Source organism: Choloepus didactylus, chromosome 7 (assembly GCF_015220235.1).
Source record: "Choloepus didactylus isolate mChoDid1 chromosome 7, mChoDid1.pri, whole genome shotgun sequence".
NCBI classification, from domain to species: domain Eukaryota; kingdom Metazoa; phylum Chordata; class Mammalia; order Pilosa; family Megalonychidae; genus Choloepus; species Choloepus didactylus.
This window is the reverse complement of record NC_051313.1, coordinates 154,035,376-154,056,058: the sequence shown is the minus strand read 5'-3', so window position 1 is coordinate 154,056,058 and position 20,683 is coordinate 154,035,376. Positions and strand designations below refer to the sequence as shown.

The 20,683-nt window shown below is 36.0% G+C and overlaps 1 protein-coding gene across 3 annotated transcripts in view; it reads right to left on the bottom strand.

Annotated features, from left to right (window-relative positions):
- The window catches only part of EXOC2 (exocyst complex component 2), a 249,277-nt gene that overhangs the window by 158,664 nt on the left and 69,930 nt on the right, over positions 1-20,683 (bottom strand). For all 3 annotated transcript variants that reach the window (XM_037844489.1, XM_037844490.1, XM_037844491.1), the window contains 4 exons: positions 13,047-13,127; positions 1,721-1,866; positions 1,503-1,584; positions 615-717 (listed from right to left, as the gene is read on the bottom strand). In XM_037844489.1, coding sequence (XP_037700417.1) covers positions 615-717; positions 1,503-1,584; positions 1,721-1,866; positions 13,047-13,127 — 412 coding nt within the window. The remainder of the gene's footprint in view (positions 1-614; positions 718-1,502; positions 1,585-1,720; positions 1,867-13,046; positions 13,128-20,683) is intronic.

Below are 20,683 nucleotides of genomic sequence, written 5' to 3'. Positions count from 1 at the left end.
GAGATCCATCTCTTAATATTACTGCCTTTTCTGTTTTTTTTTTTTTTGTATTCCCATTTAGTAACTTTATTTCAATTGTACCGATCACTAAAGGCTTGAAAATCAGACAGATATTCTATTTAAGGCTGACATCTTCCAGAATTTCCTCTATTGTTGAGCCCTGGCACATTCCCATGGCATGAAGAGTTTCCCACTCGGCATGTGACAGTGTTCCACTCTAACTCAGCTGGTCACATACAGGGAGCCCCTGCTTCATGGACCCAGGGTCCCCACAGGGTGCAACACCCACCATCCAACCAGGTAAGGGAGTTCACTTCACAGCAGGGGAAAAGGGACTAGACAACAGGGCTGCTTTTCCTTTCACCAAACAACAGGATTTTCTTACCCTTAAAAAGTAAGTATGAGTACTCCAGAACTACCCTAATTTCACTAGTACACAAAAGAATTCTGATGTCCTACAATAGATAACCTAAATTTCTGCTATTTGTTTTCCCTTTCAAGTTTCTATTTCATAAACTTCTCCTAAGTTCCCCTAAATTCACTTTAAGGGTTAATGAGGTATCCAGCACCATACAGATATGTGTGATTCATCAAGATACTTGCAAAAGGTTTACCTTATATAACGTTTTTGGTCATGAAAGGTTGATGGTGTCTCAAGCAATTTATCCAGGAGTAATTCTCTTAAAGCTTCAATTCGTGTTTCTACCTCAGCATAATCTATTTTAAAAGGAAAGAATATATAACATTTACAGAATGGAAATGTAAAATTAAATTATGTAAAGCAGAACAGTGGTTGCCTTGGTGGGGGAGGTACAGGGGTTGAGTGAAAAGGGGCAAAGGGAACTTTCTGGAGTAATGAAAACATTCTATATCTTGGGAGGGTGTGGGTGACATGGGTGAGTGCATTAGTCAAAAGTCACTGAGCTGTACCATTTAAGGCTTGTGCATTTCACTGAATGCCAATTTTGCCACAATAAAAAAAAAAAAATTCTGATCCCTCACAGATTTTATATTCAAATTTAATAAAGCCTGTGACATTTCCTCTAGTTGTTAAGGCTTAACCCTAGGGCAATTTAATTTTAATTTTAAATAAGCTTTTCTTATTTTTTGTAACAATTTAAAAAGTTGTTAAAGTTGCTTTAGAGTAGTGTTGGAATTCTTAAACATATTGGCTTTCTGAAGAGGAAAGATCGAAACGTAGGTTTCCATCCCTATAAAATATTCATAATTTATTCTTTCCAGTAAAAAAGACTTTTTAATAGCACCAGGGTTAACAAACAGCAAAGAATAGCTGAGACTAACCTATCATTGTAGTTGTTCACTTTCACTACAGCGCAGTAAGAAAAGCCATAAAGTTACTTTTTGAAGCAATTGCTTTACATTTTAAAGAGTACACCATATAAACAAAAATTAAAATGCATGCAACATTCTTTGCTAAATACACTCCACATTCTTACTGTAAAAGCAAAGAAGAACATCTAAAAGTAATAAACAAATCTTACATTTCTTGAAAACTTGCACCTCTGTTTTCCCAAAGAGTGATTTGGCTTTTTCATAATCATTAATAACCACATCATAATCACCCTTTAAAAAAAAAAGAAACATTTTGAAGGCGTTCAATAAAGCATAATGAGGACATTTGGTTAAGGTAAAAAAACATCTTAACAAAGCTTTAAAGTTTAGGCAACTGTAACCATAGGTACGTAAATATGTACTCTACCTTTTGTATATTCCTTTCAATATTCAGAGGAAGGTTGAAAAGAAACTTAAATCGCTGAAGCACATTCAGTGCATTTCTGGTGGAATCTGCCTTGTCCTTTCTACCTAATACTTCTTGAAATAATGTGTCTGCAGTATTACTTGCTCCTATTTTAAAAGGAAAAAAGAAACAGATAAAAGCTGATTTTAATCAATGTATAACTGGGCTCTTGATAGAAGAGGTTAGACTGCTACTATACTTTTACATTAAAACACAGAGTATTTTTGAAAAGTTAGGTATACTAGAGATCTTTTACGGTTTGCTAAAATACAATTCCCATTTTGCCTGCTAAGTTAAGTCTTTTCGTATGTGAAAAACAGTATCTAATTTAAAAAAAAAACATATTTACCATTTCCAAATAAATTTTCTAATGTGAACTTACATTTATTTTAGCTACTTTTCCAAATTTTATAGCAATTATGGGTTCTTGGGTTCTTTCATTAATTCACTACACACAAAAGTACACTAGTTAAATTCTATGGATTTGGTATCTACACATGATAATAAATAAAATGAGGAAAATATTTCTTTTCAGAAGAGTTGCTTAAAAGAAATATTTTAAAACAAACCCTATTTCTTGGTAGAATTATCTGTCTAATATAGCAGGCAGAGGATCTTACATAAAGAAATTTAAAATTACAAACTTTAACCTATCATCATCAAGTATTTTTAAAATCAGCTAACTCTTATAAAACTATACGTGAATTAGACATTTCATCTTTTTTTTAATTTAAAAAGAACTCAAACTATACGAATCACAGTAATGAAAGAACTGCTTTATCTAAAGCAAAATTTACTACATACAAAAACAGTTGAAAATTTTCAACCTGTGAATTATTTTTAATTAGCCACAAGGAAAGGGGACAAAAAGGATAAACTGTTTTGAGTTGTTTGATTGCTGCTTGTAAAAAAAAAAATTCTACATTATCTGGTCTAGTGACTATACTTTAAGCAAAGATGAAGAAATTACATCAGTCTCACTGGGTGGCTTGCACACCACATTCTCTAGTCAACACTGTGGGTGGCCTGATCATGTTAAAAGATGTCTTTGTAAAATAATTGTTTTATCTAAATAATGTTTAAATTCTCTTGAAATTTTAAAGGCCTGATATAAAAACTTTGCTTTTTCAAGAGACTTGTTTTCACCACATGCTATTTAAAGCAGAATACTAAATTTCTCATGTAAGATGAGAAAAAATATATTCTCCTCTTGCCACCAAAGCACATCAGGATGGATAAATGAATATCTGAAATCTGATTAGGGCTAAAACATTTTTTCTTCAAATAAAAGTATAAAGTATTTGTTCATCATTTACAAAATATAAACTTCAGAAACTGAGGTTTTAGAAATGAATAGACAGGTGAATGCGATTGAATTTTTTCAAGTTTTAATTATTCATGTGGGCTTTAGATGTCAACTTCCCAAGCACTTTTTTTTGTACCATGGGTACAAGAGTTCAAAATTACAAATTTCTCATCTTATTTATAAGGTAGTAAAAAACTATCAACTGACAATTTTATCTCCTCTAAAAAGTATGAAAATAAGTGCAAAGAGAAAATCTACTTATAATTAAATAAAATATAAACATTTTATAGGTAACATAGAAATTGCAAATTATAAAATTATAATTTTAATTTAAAGAGATGTACGTGCTTATATATGGAGAATTTTAATTTACGCATACAGATACCATAAATTATAAAATTATAATTTAAATTTACAGACAATTTCTGCCTATAAAGAATTATTCTGTTGTAAATGTTACTGCACTCAATAAAATTTTGGAAGTCCGTAACTCTTTGATAATTGGGTGATTACATCCAGTTATTAAATAAATGAGAGCACTCAAAACTAGGATTTGTACAGGCAGATTAAAATCACCAGTAGCTCACAAAATGCATTTTATGTCTTTATTCTCTAGGGCTACTAATAAGAAAACAAAAACATGAATACTGGCAGTGTCCCACATGCATGAACCTGATACTGCAGAAAGACCATCAGTAAGGCCTCCGCAGGCTCATATGCTAGTCCATCCTCATCCTCACCCCATCTTCACCACACCACACAGTTCTAATATAGCTGGCGGGGGTCTGAGAGTAGAGTGTAGCCACGCAACAAATTTAATTGGACCCCATGGTCATAAAAACCACGACTTTGGCTTTCCAGGATGAAAGAAAGAAGGAGAGAGAGTTAGAGTGAGAAAGAGAAAGAGAAAGAAAGAAAGAAAGAAAGAGAGAAAGAGGAAAGCAAGAAAAAGAGAAAACAAGAAAAAGAAAGAGAAAAAGGCAGAGAAAGAGAGAAAGAAAGAGGGAGGGAGGGGAAGAATGGAGGAAGGGAGGGAGGAAGGGAGGGAGGGAGGGAGGGGGAAAGAAGAAAGGATGAAAATGTAGCCCAAAGTTGTCATCTACAAAACAGTCACATAATTCTAATTATGACTTATAATTTCATGCATGTTTATTTAAAGCAAACATTAGGCTCTCTCTTATTTCTAAGTGACCTTACTGGTCCTTTTCTTGGAACTGACGCTTCAGATAGTAGATCACAGAAGTGATCCTGTGCTCCCTGTGCTCTCAGCCTGATGGGCACACACACACCACAATTTATCCTAGAAACAGGCAAGTTGAATGAGAGTAGAAAATGAAACAATAAGGCAACTGGAAAACAAAGATAACTTTAAAACTTATCCTTAAACTCCTAGCAAAACCAGGACCACAAAGAAACCTACGTCTGTCACTTGGTCTTAACAGATTCTAGAAAATGACTGGATAGACCACTACCTATAACACAACGATCTTATGTTAACAGCATCATTAACAGTATTTAACATTCACTTACAACACTGTTTCTGACACTGGAATGTTATAAATCCATACAAAGTCCAGAGAACTGGAATTTTGTGGATGAGAAAAGTAAGCGTTGTGTTGAAGTTGGTTCACACCGGCTGGCAAAAGCCCGCTGCTAGCGTCTCTTTGCAAGCTCCGTTCAGCAGTATCAACTGATAGTGGGAAATCAACCACAGCGGGAGTACTTACTTAACACTTTGGATATTGGCAACTTCTAAGATTACGTTTTGGGTAGCTTTTTGTTTGTTTGTTTTTAACACCAGTTATTAATTATCACAACACTGATTAAGGCTTAGGAAGTCAGCTTCTTCTTTACAAACTTGAACTCTTACCTTGATGTTCTAAATCCTTGGTTTTTTCTTTTAATTTCACACACAGTACCGTAAAATGAGATCATTCAATCCTGCTAATTCAACTAAATCTCTATGGTGGTGACTCCCAAATGTGTAGCTCAAGATGTGTCTACTAGTTTAAGATTAATCTTTAAACATATTTTTACAAGACATAATAATGATGGCTCATATTCTGAGCACTCACTCTATGCTACATGCCCTTCTTAATACTTTGCATGTATTAATTCATTTAAACTTGCTTATGACCCTATAAAATAGGCACTGTTATTATCCCCATTTTATAACAGAGGCAACTGAAACACAGTGAGGTTATTCAACTTGCCCAACATCACACAGTGAGGAAGTGATAAGAACTAGAAAGACATGCACTGGTATGAGCCTCAGAAATCTCAAACTCAACATGTCACAAAGTGAACTAAATCTTTTTCTCTCTACTCCTCTTCTTGTGACCCAAAGCTGCTCCTTCTCCCATGTGAGGCCAGAAATCTGGAAGTCATCAATAACTACTTCCTTTTTCTTACTCCCCACAACTAATTAGTGACCAAACACTGCCTACCTCATCTCCTCAACATCTCTCCTCTTTCACAGTGTCTTCACCACCAGTGTTGGTTTAAAGTCCTCACCACTTCTACCTTTACATCACAATCATACACTCTGCCTGGTCTTACTCACTGCCTCAAATCTAGCTCCCTTTTAATCCATTCTCGACACAGCTAGCAGAATGTCCTTTAAATATGTCATACCATCACTCCCTTATGTAAGTCTTCAGGACAAAGACAAATTCCACAATCCCACATGGACAGCATGTCATGTGCAGCCTCACCTCTCATTTCTGCAAACTAGTCATTCCGGATTATGGCTCTTGGAATGCCTCCAGCCTCCTCTCTAAGGCTGGTGTTCTTACCATGTTGCTTGCGCTTCCTGGAGCACACCTGCATGCAAGCAGGTCCCCCTCACCAACCTCTGCTTGCCTGGCTACTTCCTGCTCCTCTTTAAGGCTCCAGTGACCATTCCCCAATATTCTCCCCACAATACTTCTCAGTCAGATGCCCCTTGTGCATGCCACAGGATTACCAGGATACAATAATTTAATCACTTGCTTATTTGTCTATATTTTCCAACAGATTATGAACTCTTGGAGGACAAATAGCAAGTTTATTTTCATATCCCTGGAATAGACTGAACATGTGCTCAATAAATGCGTACAGACCAAAGACTAAAAATCATCCTTCTGAACCCATCCAGTATTCTTTCTACTTAGAGAGGAGGTACAGTGCAGTGCAGGCAGCCTCACTTTGACAGTAACATAGGATTAAAAACTGACCCTGTGAGCCAAAAACAAGCAAAGGAATCTTAATAATCAACAGAAAATTACAATAGTGGATATGGAAACCAAGAACTTTTTCTAAGTTTGGATCAGCTTCCAAGGTGCTATCCTTTGGACTTTTGGTGTTGTGAAATAGCTCCTGGAGAGTTCCTTCCATGTAGCTCCTTGCCAGCATCACTCCCTCTGGGCTGTCTTCCTCCTTTTTGACACAGCCCTTTCCTCGCTTATGTGGGTTAAGTTCCCCTTCCCTCAGACCCCCTGGCTGCACATCTATCGTCTCCCCAACGGCGGCAGCACTGTCAACACACCCAGAGTGCTATTTCTTCTAGAACATCATTTACATTCAATTTGAATTTCACTTATAGGGTTTATCACTTTTTGTTTTATAATGCATTTCACTTTTATGGGCCAGTTCTCTCTATTGATTATCCATTTTTGTAAAATGCAACCAGATAAATCAGGTCACTGGGAGACCAAGAGTCCACATTGCTGACTGTGTCCATGTGTGCCGAGTGGTGTAGACAGGAAGGATACGATCCGGCAATAATGACCACGAACATCTCCTAAGGCCAAGTGATATGGGGACTGAAGAGCTAGCAGCAATGTGTGATAGTTATGTAATTTCAGCAACCACACTGGCTGACCGGAATCTGGACTGCGTGCTGGGGGCTGGTGTTCCTTAACTGAAATCTGCACACAGCGGGGGATGCGGTGGAGTAGGGCACGGGTCTGGAGCCAGAGTTCTGAACCTTGATCCCAGCTCCGCCACCTAATATGTATATGATTTTAGGCAGCTCATTTCATCTCTCTGGGCTTCAGATTTTTCATCAACAAAACAGAGATAATACCACAAACCTCATAAAGTATGTAAGGACTAAATATGTATAAAATGTTTATAACACCTGACCCTTAGTAAGCCTTGTCTAAGTCTTAGCTGTTATTACTACCACAAATACTATCATGAATGCTTGCACTACATTGTCTACATCTGCACTGTCTAACCTGGTAGCTACTAGTCACCTGCAGCTATTGAAATTTAAAGTTAAATTAATTAAAATCAAATAAAAATTAAAAATCCCATTCCTCAGCTGCATTTGCCACATTTTAAGTGCAGAAGCACTGTTCTATACTATCGGAAAAGGTAAGGATGTAGAGTTGGATACGTAAATTTGAATTAAATAAACTAACAGTTAAAACTTCATTGTGGCTTGAAAACAAGAAAGAATTATTAATCAAAGGCAAAGATGAGAAAATACATCAATGAAAACAAAAAAGAATTTCAGTGAAATAGGATTCAACAATGATAAACCCTGAAAGTAATGGACTAAGTTTCTTATAACTAAGAGTTCAGAAATATATTTGAAAATGAGCAAGGTTGCCCAAATATATCAACTTTCATTTTAAAAAACTAAAGTGCATATAAATTAGTACATAATTATATATATGATAACATTAATAATAACCAAGGCAAACTAGACCATATTCATATTCATTTATTCCTTCTTTTCTTTCCCAAAGAACATTTCTGGAAAAAAAGGGAATATTTTAAAGAAATATATTTTAAAGGAAATTTTTACCCTAAAAAGTCCTGAAGGAAGGTCCCATAAAGAAGTTACCACTTAAGTTAAACACAAACTTTAACCAAAAAGAGCAAGCTTCAATAGAAAGGTAATATGGCGCATTTCCAGAAAAAGTTTGTGGTTATAAAGGAATATAAGTAAAAAAATTCTCCTAAAATTTTATACCACAAGTCCCAAGTAAGGATTTCCTAAACTGTTCCTTAAAAGAAACTGTTCCTTATACTGTGCTACCCCTAACACATGAAACAGACTAATTTTTTTCAAACCTTAATAAATACCATATTTGCTTCTGCTGAGACAATGACATTCCATGTCAGCTTGGTCCCAAAAGTCACCTTTTAAAAGTTACTGAAATAACCTTGTTTTTTTTTGGTACAGATATCATGGATTAATGACAACTTCAGTGAAAATAAAATCCCTGGGTAAAAAATATCCTCTAAGTTTAAGATGTCTGTACTAAGATAGAAATAGCTTCAATAAATATTTATGTCGGTTGAATTCAGGATCTATTCCTTTCAACAAAGTTAGTGACTTGGCTCTTAGAGACCAAAACAAGGCAAAATCTCAAGCAAAAAAATAATATTTTTTATTAGAGGGAAAAAATTTTAAGTGCTGGTAGAATTCATAAATTTAAAAGGAAACAGAAGTACTCAAACTCTACAACCAAGGTAAGCCTACACTAAATAAAAGCTTCTTTCTAGAAAACACTTTCTTATCAGGGTATTTACATAAAAACTCAGAAACTTCTGTACCTGGGGCTAAATTAAGCTAAGCTAGAAGTACAAAACACAGAAGAGTTGAAGATCTGAAGTGAGCTCTGTTAAATTTTTAATTACTCCTAACTAGACTTCATGAGGGAAATCATAAGGATATTTATAGTTAAAACCAAGGAGAGGTAGGGGCAAGATGGCTGCACAGAAGGGTGTATAGTTTAGTTAGTTCCCTTGAGCAAATAATAAACAACCATGAACAACTAGTAAATAATATGGAACAACTGCTGGGGGACAACCATGACTGTCTACACATCGTACACCAACCCAGACTGGGTAGAATGCTGAGACTGCAGCATAGAATCTGTAAGTAAAAACTGCAGAACCGTGCCAGGAGCCCCCTCCCCCACGGCAGGCTGAGCTACAAGGCCTCAGTGTAGGACAAAGCAGCATCCCTGGAGCCAGCGAATATAGCTCAGCCCAGCTCCAACTGGGGTTTTAATTAACAAATGTGGACTGCTGAATACAAGGTAAAAGCATAGACAAACCCCTAACAAGCAGCAAACTACCCTGAGGTCAGTCCCAGTAAAGAAGATGTAGGGCTAACGGGAAGAAAAAAAATTACTTAAAAAAAAAAAAAAAAATACGGAGACTTTTAGATACTGACCTTAGAGAGCCAGAAGGCACCTGTGCCCTGGGAAAGGGAGCCCAGGAGACTGACTGATGTCTCTGACCGATGGGTGAAGCTGGAAGGTCGTGGACTGGCTCTGAAAATGGGTTTTCTCTCCCTTTTTCTCTCTCTCAACCCGAGTGGCTCAGTGAAGAGAGCCTCAGCCATTTTCGGTTCATGGCACTATGACCCAGACACTGGTAGAGTTACCAGAGTCAGAGACACAAAGGAGCTATTCAAATGCAGAAGATAACTTCCTAGGGGTGTATCTTCCCTAAGAGGAAGGAGGTATGACCCAGCTCTAGGGCTGGCCCTCCCTTGAGAACTCAGACCCCAGGGCCTGAGGGAAAACAATCAATCCAGAAACAACTTAACCTGAAAATTAAAGGAACCACACCTCTTTACACCAGTGGGGAGCGACAGGCTGACTGGCTCCACCTGCTGGACAGGTTAGGAAAAGCACAGCAGCTAAAGGTCTCAGAGGAAAGTCCGTTAATCTTCTAAGACACACCCTCAGGGAAACCTGATACAGGACACTGCACCTCTGAGACAGGAGCCCATTCTGGTCTGGGAAAATCTGAAGGGGGCAATCAAAGAAACCAGATGCCTAGCCGACAGAAAACCATAATTCACACTAGGAAAAATGAACATATGGCTCAGACAAAGGAACAAACTTACACCTCAGTTAAGATACAGTTGAGATATTGTTTCACTTTAATGAAACAATCTATTAAAGATATTCAAAGAAACATGTTAAATCAAATCAAAAACCAAATCGAGTTCAGGGAAGATATGGCAAAAGAGATGAAGACCATAAAGAAAATACTGGGGGAACATAAGATAGAAATCAAAAGTTTGAAAAAACAACTGGCAGAATCTATGGTAATGAAAGTCACAGCACAAGAGCTGAAAAACACAGTGGAGATATACAACAGGAGATCTCAAAGAGGCAGAAGAAAACACTCAGGAACTAGAAAACAAGACATCTGAAATCCTACACACAAAAGAACAGAGAGGAAAAAGAATGGAAAAATATGACCAATGTCTGACGGAACTGAATGACAACATGAACCACATGAATGTACGTGTCATGGGTGTCCCAGAAGGAGAAGAGAAGGGAAAAGGGAAGGGCAGAAGCAATAATAGAGAAAATAATCAATGAAAACTTCCCATCTCTTATGAAAGACATAAAATTACAGACTCAAGAAGCACAAACAGAAAAGATCTGAATAGGCCTACAGCAAGACACTTAATCAGATTATCAAACATCAAAGACAAAGAGAGAATCCTGAAAGCAGCAAGAGAAAAGCGATCCATCACATACAAAGGAAGCCTGGTAAGCCTATGTGCGGATTTCTCAGTAGAAACCATGGAGGTGAGAAGGAAGTGATGTGATATATTTAAGATACTGAAAGAGAAAAACTGCAACCAAGAATCCTATATCCAGCAAAACTATCCTTCAAATATGAGGAAGAGTTTAAAATATTCTCTAGCAAACAGACAATGAGAGAGTTTGTGAATAAGATACCTGTGCTACAGGAAATACTAAAGGGAGCACTACAGACAGATAGGAAAAGACAGGAGTGATAAGTTTAGAACACAATTTTAGGTGATAGTAGCACAACAATATAAGTACACTGAACAAAGATAACTGTGAGTATGGTTGAAAGAGGAAGGTTAAGGGCATACACGACACCAGAAGGAAAGAAGGAAAATAGACTGGGACTGTATAACTTAGTGAAACCTAGAGTGCTCAACAACTGTGATAAAATGTACAAATATGTTTTTACATGGGAGAGAACAAATGAATGTCAACCTTGCAAGGTGCTAAAAATGGGGGGGTATTGGGGAAAAAATACAATCAATGCAAACTAGAGACTATAGTTAACAGAAACATTGTCTTATGCATTCCTTAATGTAACAAAAGCAACATACCAAAGCTAAATGCCTATAAGGGAGGGATACAAGGGAGAGGTAGGGGATTCTTGGCATTGGTGATGTTGTCTGACTCTTTTATTGTACTTTATTTTACTTCTATCTTTCCTTTTGTTGCTTTTTAGCTGTCATTTTTTTCTTTCTTTTTCTTTTGTCTCTTTACCTTCTTTGACTCTTCCTCTTTCTTTGCGGAAGAAATGGAAAGGTCCTCATATAGGTAGTGGTGATGATGGTGAATGCATAAATATGTGATTATACAGGGAACCATCGATTGTTTACTTAGGATGGAATGTATGGTGTGTGAACAAAACCATCTTAAAAAAAACGAGTTGATGAAGAAACCTTGAGAGCACTATACTGAGTGAAATCAGTTAGACACAGAGGACAAATATTGTATGGTCTCACTGATATGAACTAATTATAATACGTAAACTCATAGACATGAAATATAGGTTACTAGGATACAGAAAGAGGCTAAAGAATGGGGAGCAGTTGCTTATTATGAGCAGAATGTTTAACTAGGTTGAATTTAAGTGTTTGGAAATGGACAGAGGTGAAGGCAGCACGTTATTGTAAGAATAACTAACAATGCTGAATGGTGTGTGAATGTGGTGGAAAGGGGAAGCGTAGAGTCACATATGTCACCACAAGAAAAGCTGGAGGTTAAAAGATGGGAAAGTATAAAACAGTGAACCTTGTGGTGGACAATGTCCGTGATTAACTACACAAATATTAGAAATCTCTTTCATGAACTAGAACAAATGCATGACACTATAAGTACAAGTTAATAATAGAGTGGTACATAGGGAAAAAATATACCTATTACAAACTATGTACTACAGTTAGCAGTAATTCTTTCATCAACAGTAATAAATGTACTATACCAACACTATGAATCAATAATGGAGGGGGTGTGGTTAAGGGTATGGGAGGATTTGAGTTTTCTTTTTTGTTTTTATTTCTTTTCGGGAGTAATGAAAATGATCTAAAAATCTGAAAAACAAATTAATTGTGGTAATGGATGCACAGCTATATGATGTTACCATGGGCAATTGATTGTGCACTTTGGATGACTGTATGGTATGTGAACAATCTCAATAAAATTGAATATAAAAAAAGAAAAAGAAAAAACAAAACAAGGAGATCCCCTGGGCTCTACTGTGCATGTCAAGTGTTTACTATATGCCTGAAAAAGGATAACATACTTTTAAGCCACTAATGTTATAAGAAGGATCAATTTACCTGATGAGTTTCTTCCTAATCAACAGGACTAGTGCTTGGGAGCTGGGGTATCAGAAAAAGGATAAAAGGGGAGGTGGGAGGGATACAACCCTTTGCATATCATTTCTCCTGGGTGTACAGTTTTGTGTAAAATGTCTCAGTGTTAGACATACTCTTAAATATCCAATTGCCTTAAATCTTTTTTGGAAAAAGCCAGCTATAAATGAATAGATGACATTTAAGTATCAATCACTCTGGTAGACAGTGTTATTTGCATGAATACCAGAAGATACCTGAAGATATCTTTTGCAGGTTTTGGTCAATGACAATCCTGGTTACTGCTTTAGTCCTTTTCCATCTTTGATGCTACTTATATGTTGGCCTGTTTATGATAGCAAATTTTACTTCTTAAGATGTACACTGGCTTGTTTTCAAATTATGTTTTCTCATAAATAAAATGCAAACAGAAACAGAACATTCATTTTCAGTGGGGTTTTTCACCCCTTTATGTTCATTAAATCATTACCACTTAGAAATAAATACTAAGATTCAACTTACATTATTGTTCTGTGAAATCAGGTCCAAGAACTACATTAAAACTTGTTATAAGGTCCATAAATAGTTTCGGGTTATAGAACAAAACTTACTGTTCAGAACATTCTCCAGTTTTTGCGTCATGGATCCTTCTACTTTTTCTGTTCCATCCGCTTCCAGTTTTTGATGGATAGCTAGAAAAAAAGCATCTAGTTAAAATGTAGGCCATTATAATGAGTAGGAATACATTCTATCAAAATGACATTTTTATACAGCTTTTAAAAATGGTCATATCTTCACTACTGGAACAGAGCAACACAAACCTTCAGTATTTTAGTTACTAGCAAACATTGAGTCTAAGTTACTCATACTTTAATGCTATTAATATAGTACATAATACACATAGTCATCTCATCTTCAAGTGGTAAAAAGCATTGAATCAAAAAAATAAAAGAAAAAAGCAAGACTTAAGGCATTCTGGATCTTATTACTAATGTCTTTGACATGTGGCCACAGAAAAGTCATTCTTATTCTTTAGTTTCATCATTTGCAAAGCAGAAATCCTACTATTTGAAGTCTACTAACCCCAAAACATTTCATTTCATCCTTAGGATGTAATATGGCAAAATACATATAACTTATGTCCTATTAATTTTTTTACTTTTCTTATTTTAGGGGTTGGTATATATGTATGTGTGTATGCACTTATTTATTTATTCTGTGGTAATATACATACAACTCAAAATTTCCCATTTTAACCACTTTCACATGTACAACTCAGAGGCATTAATTACATTCATAATATTGTGCCACCATCACCACCATCTATTATCAAAACTTTTTCATCACCCCAAACAAAAAGTCTATGCCCATAAAGCAATAATTCTCCATTCCCCTCCTTCTGTCTCCTGGTAACCTCTAATCTACTTTCTGCCTCTATGCATTTGCATATTCTAGGTATTTCACATAAGTAGAACTATATAATATTTACCCTTTTGTGTGAGGCTTATTTCAAGCAACATAATGTCTTCAAGGTTCATCCATGTTGTAGCATATATCAGAACTTCATTCCTTTTTATGGCTGAATGATAATATTCCATCGTGTATATATACCACACTTTGTTTACCCATTCATTTGCTGATGGACACTTGGACTGTTCTGAGTTATTGTGAGTAATGGTTTTGGTTATTGTGAGTAATGCTGCTGTGAACATTTACACACAAATCTATTCATTTCTAAAGCATCCTATAATAAGAATATCCGTTAGGGTTCCCATGAAGTACCTAGTAATGTCTACGAATACATCTAAACGATGTACAAATTACACTGGGATTTTTGCTATTACTGATTTATGTCTGTCTAGTTCTGAGAAAGTTTATTATGGAATCATTTAATAAATTATATTTTAAACAGTTTTTCTTACTGAAGAGAAGAGGTTTTAAACAGAGCAAATCAGACTTATTTAGTTGAAGAACTAAGAAAATTTTCAAACCAAAATGGCCAAGTACAATTTCAAATCCAAAATTGCATCATAACAATAAAAAAAATAAAAATAGCAGGGCAAACATTAATTGAATCATGCCTATACATTAAACACAACCCATAAGTCTCCAAGAAGACAATGATGTATGTTCTAGTATTATCTATACTTTACAGATGGGAAAATCAGGGCTCAGTGAATTTAAATAAGTTGACCAAGGTTGCAAAGCAAACCCAAAATTTGGACTCAAATAGTCTGAGTACAGATCAAAAATGTCAACCTATCGTGCCTATAACGCATGAGCAAGCAATTAAACAGACTAAGACTCTGTTGTCCTATTTATAAAATGAGAATAATAAACCTATTGTATCAGTTGGGAATTGCATTCAGTTGCAAATAACAAAGACCTCCCCTCACCAAAATAATAATTCCCAAAAGAAAGGCTTCATTTGCTCACATAACTTGCTCTAGTAAAATTCCAAATGCAGCCTAAATGACTCCATGGGCTTCACAGCTAGAATAGTAGAAATGATGCCTTTATCAGATTTATACAATTCAATGTTTATCTTGACTCACTGGTCAGAAAATTGTGGGTCAAATTCAGGGCTCAAATGCACTATAAACACTTTCTCATCTATTTCTCTGCTTCCTTTAATTAAGGATATAATCCTAATCTTGTCCGTTTTTATACTGTCTTATTTTGTTTCTTTGTCAAGCTACCTCAAATTTTGTTTGGAACTTGGTGGGGGTATGAATTCTAAAGTAAATACACTGCTGCTCTGTTACAGAAATATATATTCATAGAAAAAGAAATACATTTGGAAAAAAATAATCAGCCATTATATTTCTCCATTGTCTTGGTTGACTCAGGAGTGAATAAAAAGTAGTTTCTTTTAATGTTTCAGATTTGGAGTGTGTGATAACAGTGGCAGAAAATGTTTCCACATACCAAAGCCTAAACTTAACTTCAACTTGATAAGTTAAATAGAAAGAACTTCCTTATTTTTAGGAAAGGGAGACAAATTATGCCAAAATATTAAAAAGCTGAACTAGAAAGACATGTTCTATACACAGAAATCTGTTTACACTATTTATTTAAATGCTAAGATTTTCTGAAAATCCTGGTTGCAAAAGAACACGTGACATATGTTCCAACTTTACTGGGCAGGGACGGCATGTGGTGTGTGCATAGCAAGGAGACATTTCATCTCTACAGTGAGATGAACATAGTTCTGCTAAAATGTTACTAAGTCAAACTAGCATTAAAGGAAATAATGCAACCACATGTTCTGATGCTGACAAAACCCATCACTGATTAGCAGGTCAGGATGAGGTGAACCTGGCTCCCCCCAGCTCAGTTTACAGCTCTTTTCTGCTGACAAAGCAGCTTCCTGTCGCCCATCCCCACCACAGCAGAGCCACTGTCAAACTGTCAGCCAAGCATGAGGACCCAGAGACACTGGGATCTGATAAAGGCAATCCTATTTTCCAGAAAATTAAACCAAATAACCCAAGGTCTGGTTCACTTGACCGTGTATTTTCTCTGAAAACATTTTTTAAACAGTATAACTCAATAAGCAACTTGGTACACGATCACAGGTTTGTTATTGTTTCTAATCTATTAAACTTAACTATGTGAACAACTGAATACCATAGATTTATATTTGGGAGACAAAACAAGTATGTATAAAACTACCATCCAAAGAAAAATCAGGATTGTAGAAAGATGCACACCTTGTCTACTGCGTCTCTGAAATTTATTTTATCATTTTATTTAACTCTCTAGTAAAAGGCGGACATCAAATCTGCAACTTTAATTTTAAAAATCCATAATATCTGTCCATGCATTTATATAAATGCCATTATTAAATGAGACACTAAGGAATTACATGTGTGGATGGACAATGTCTATAAAGATTCAATAAATATTCCAATGATTATATGTTACTGCTAATATTCAAAGTAGATCAGGACTTGGCAAACTTTTCTATAAAGGGCCATATAGTAAATACCTCAGGCTTTGTAGGATACATACAGGCTCTATCACATATTTTCTTCTTCTTCTTCTTCTTTTTTTTTTTTAAAACAACCCTTGAAAACCATAAAGCCTCATAGCTCCTGGCCAGCACAAAGACAGGCCATAGGCCTCACTCAGCCTGCCAGAGGCCTGCAGACCCCTGACAACTATACTTACGGAAAGAGGAGACTTGGCAGGGGTTCATATTGGATGCATTAACAATTTAAATGGATAAAACATACTTTCCAACATTTAGTTTCTACTTTCTGTTCTAGCAAACTTTTGGCTAGAGTGTGGCTACATCACAAACACATTATATTCAAACTGGTCAAATAATTTGTGATTACTTTCCTTCCCCAGTTATAATGAAAAAATAAATAATTGCAACTACTGCACAGAAGACCAATAGGTCAGAAGGATTCTAACTTGGATTACTGGGTCCTAGACAACCATATCTAAATCACTCATGTCTACATTATCTTCATTCATCAATAGATGCTAACAAAAGAATATGCCAGAAAATTACTTATGACTCACACTACCCAGAGTAGCAGCAATGAAAGGAACGTGGGAAGGAGGGATGAGCAGTGTACTGAGCGACTTGGATTATTTCCCCTACTCTAATCTCTGGTATTCTTTATTCTGACTTACCATAAAGACTATTAATTTATAGAGTTTGACCCATAGTTGTTCTCAAATAGAGCAAGTGATAACACTGGACTTGCCAATAAAAAACCAAATGATTTACAGGTTACTAAGATGCACAAGCTCACAGTACATACAGGGAAATAGTCAAGGAAGTAAGGGTGACAAATGGCCACACTATGCCATGCCCTTACCAAAAGTAGTCCCCAAATACCTAAGTCACTACCTGACATTCTATAAAAGATTCACTCACTAACTTTTATCTCTCAGAAACTTAAATCCACCAGTGTTCCTATGCCAGACAACTCCAAAAAACCCAGAGACAACAGCCTCCTTAATGACAACAATCAGATGCAGCCCCCTTCCCCATACTATCGATAACCCCTTTCAATAATAACAAGTTAGGGTACTCACGGCCTAGACACTCCTGAAGATGGAGAAAAAGATTAAGTGAGAGGAGGGGGTAGCAACAAACAAGATAAGATTTAACGAAGGTCTATGAATACTGGAAGTTTATATAAATACATATATATATATTTTTTAGATGCTGGGGTGTTGGAATAGCTGGAAGGAGGTAAATGACATGGTAGAACTGTACCTTATAACAGCCTTTGAAATTTGCTCTACGGCTACTCGTTGAATTGTGCTTTGAAGGTCTTCACCTTTCTGTATATACCCTATATTGCATAAGAACTGAAACTGTGGAACTGTAACCCATAACAATTTTTGAAATTACCTATACAACTGCTTGTTGAGCTGTACATCGAAAGTTAACACCTTTCTGTATGCATGTTATATTTTACAATAATGGAAATAGCTGAAGCTGTGGAACTGTGACCCATGACATTCTTTGACGTCTGTTCTCTAACTACTTGTTACATAGTACTTTGAAAGTTATCACTGTTATGTATATAAGTTAAAGTTCAAAATAAAAAAATGCATTAAAAAAAAGGAAGTAAGGGTGAAAGCTCTGAAGACACTGAGGAACAGGAAGTGGCCTTTACTGCCACAGAGGGCATCACAACACCACTGCCAGGGAACCACAAAGAGACCATAGCTCATCGAAACTTCAAGGGGTGTGAAGAGGATGGAAGAGTAACAACAAGGAAAAATGGAATATGGTGCTAGGACCATTTTTACAGGATATAGTAAAGAAAAAGACTCTAATAAACACACGAGGTCAACTAGCAGAGTATTTATACTAGACACACTTATTGCCAACTTCTAATTAAAATACATGTGGTTAATGGAGGGAAAACCAAATCTGTCAAGGGCTTAAAAATCTAAAGATAAACTAAGGTCATAAAGAGGGTAATGGCTACTAACTGCATACCCAATTGGGTTGGGCTGAAAAACACACACTCGCATTGCATAGGAAACAGTCCAGTCAGTAAAAGCAAGCACAGGTGATCTCAAGCAGAGCCAACACAGACTTTCATTTATAGCCCATTCCCATTCTATCTATGCCTTAATTCTGTGACACGGGTGGCACCAGAGACGCTTTCAAATTTCTCATAACTATCTGTAGGACTATAGTCTTGTTTCCCCATGTCCGACCTTCAACCACTTCTTCCTTTTACTACCATTTTGAGACTCCGTTTCCCGACATCCAGCATGGCAGGAAGCAGACATAAACTGCGAGAAGCCCTCCATGGGCACACCACTCCTGGGCAACCTCGTGGCCTACTGAACAGAAGGAATGATAGGCACCAAGCAAGGTAGCAGAAGGATAAGAGTAATAGTTTCATAAACAGCCTTGCAGAGACAAACCATAAATGATACCTGATAAAACAAAAGAAAAGCTTTAAGAACTGAAGATGAGTCAACAGACTCAAAAGTATTGGGCAAAATGAATAAAAACAAGAACAGCATTTCAATAGATCCTGCAATGATATTTTAATTTAAGACTAAACAAATGTATCTTTTAAGCATATAGATAGAAAAACAATTTACCTACAGATAAAAAAGAACCATTCTGGCTCAGGATTTCTTCTCTGCAACACTAAAAGACATTGAATCAATGTCTTCAGAAAATAATTCTCTTACAGCCAAGTGGTTCTTCCTGTACAAAGACAAGAGATTTTCAGTCTTGTAAAAATTTGAAAGATACAGCCCAAAGGATATACTCCACTTTGGAAAATCAAAAATTTAAAGACAGGAAAGATGAAACATAAAAGGACTGGAAATAAATGTTGATAACCATTAAATTTATGGTATATATAAATTTAAAATAACTGTGGTAAATATTTTATAAAAATTAAATGCAGAAGAAAATAATAAACCTAGAAAGAGAATACCGAAGTGCAAAGGAAGAGGTAAAATAAAAAGCTGAGTCTATAACTTCAGATTTAAATTAAGACTAGGATAAAGAAAAGGCATAGAGAGTAAAGATGTGTTAAACTCATGTCATACATAATGGGAGTCAAAAAACAACACATAGCAGAATTTTAAAATATTTCTTCCAAATCTGCAAACAGCACAGCAAAGAGGAAAAACAACAAGTAAGAATAAAACAACATGATGAAAGAAAAGGATAAAAATTTCAGTTATGGTAAATGTAAATCATTTAATTATTCTATTAAAAGACAATGCCTCTCAGAATGGTATAAAAACTAAAATACTATCACATGTTGCTTACAAGAGACAAGCGAAAAAGAAAATTTCTGAAACACTACAAAGAATATGGTGGATAATACCTCAAGCAGATGCATACAAAAGGAAGGAGTAGGAATGTTAAAACTATGTTACTTATAGTACAGAATGTAACCTTGTCCAAGAGAGGTCAGCCCTTCAGAGGTAACCTATAAACCCCTGGAATGTCCTACCTGATAAAAAATGTGTTTTTCCTGGGGGCCTTGAGCTACAGCAGACAGTCTAACAAGTGATTTATGATGGGGGCTCTGGATCCAGAGGGGCCGAACACTGGGGTCAGCCAAACGGGCAGGTGACCATCTCTATCTGGACACCTAGGCTCAGGTGCGCTTCCCTAGTTGGCAATACTTTGTGCTTACGGTCACACATTGTCACTGGTGGAGCGAATGCTGTCCTTGACTCCACGAGGGGAGGAGAATTGGAAGCTCTGCATTTGGACCCCTCCAGGACCCTGCTCTATGCATCACATCCCTTGGCTGATTTTAATTTGTATCCTTTCCCTGCAATAAGCCATAAGTATGAGTGTAAAAAGTTTTCAGTGAGTTCTGTGACTTTTTCTAGTGAATTATTGAACATGAGGGTTGTCATGGGGAACTGCCTATCTCTGCAGTTATTATTATTATAATATAATTATTAATATCAAAAGAGAATCCAAGACATCAAAAGCTACAAAGCAAACACAAGTTCTCTATACAAAGAAAAATTGGCAGAATCAAGATTAAAAAAAGGAGATTTGTCTATGACATGTTTATTATAAATAACCTAGATGTAAATAAAGTAATTGGGCATTGATAATATATCAAACAGTGCACTCTGAAGAGCTTGTCCTTTTTTTTTTTTAATCTTCTGCAAAGTTACAGAAAACTGGCATATATGAGGAAACACATTGTCTGTTCATAGTACTACAAAACTAGAAACGGAACTGTTTAAAAAAAAAAAAGCCACTACCAACTAC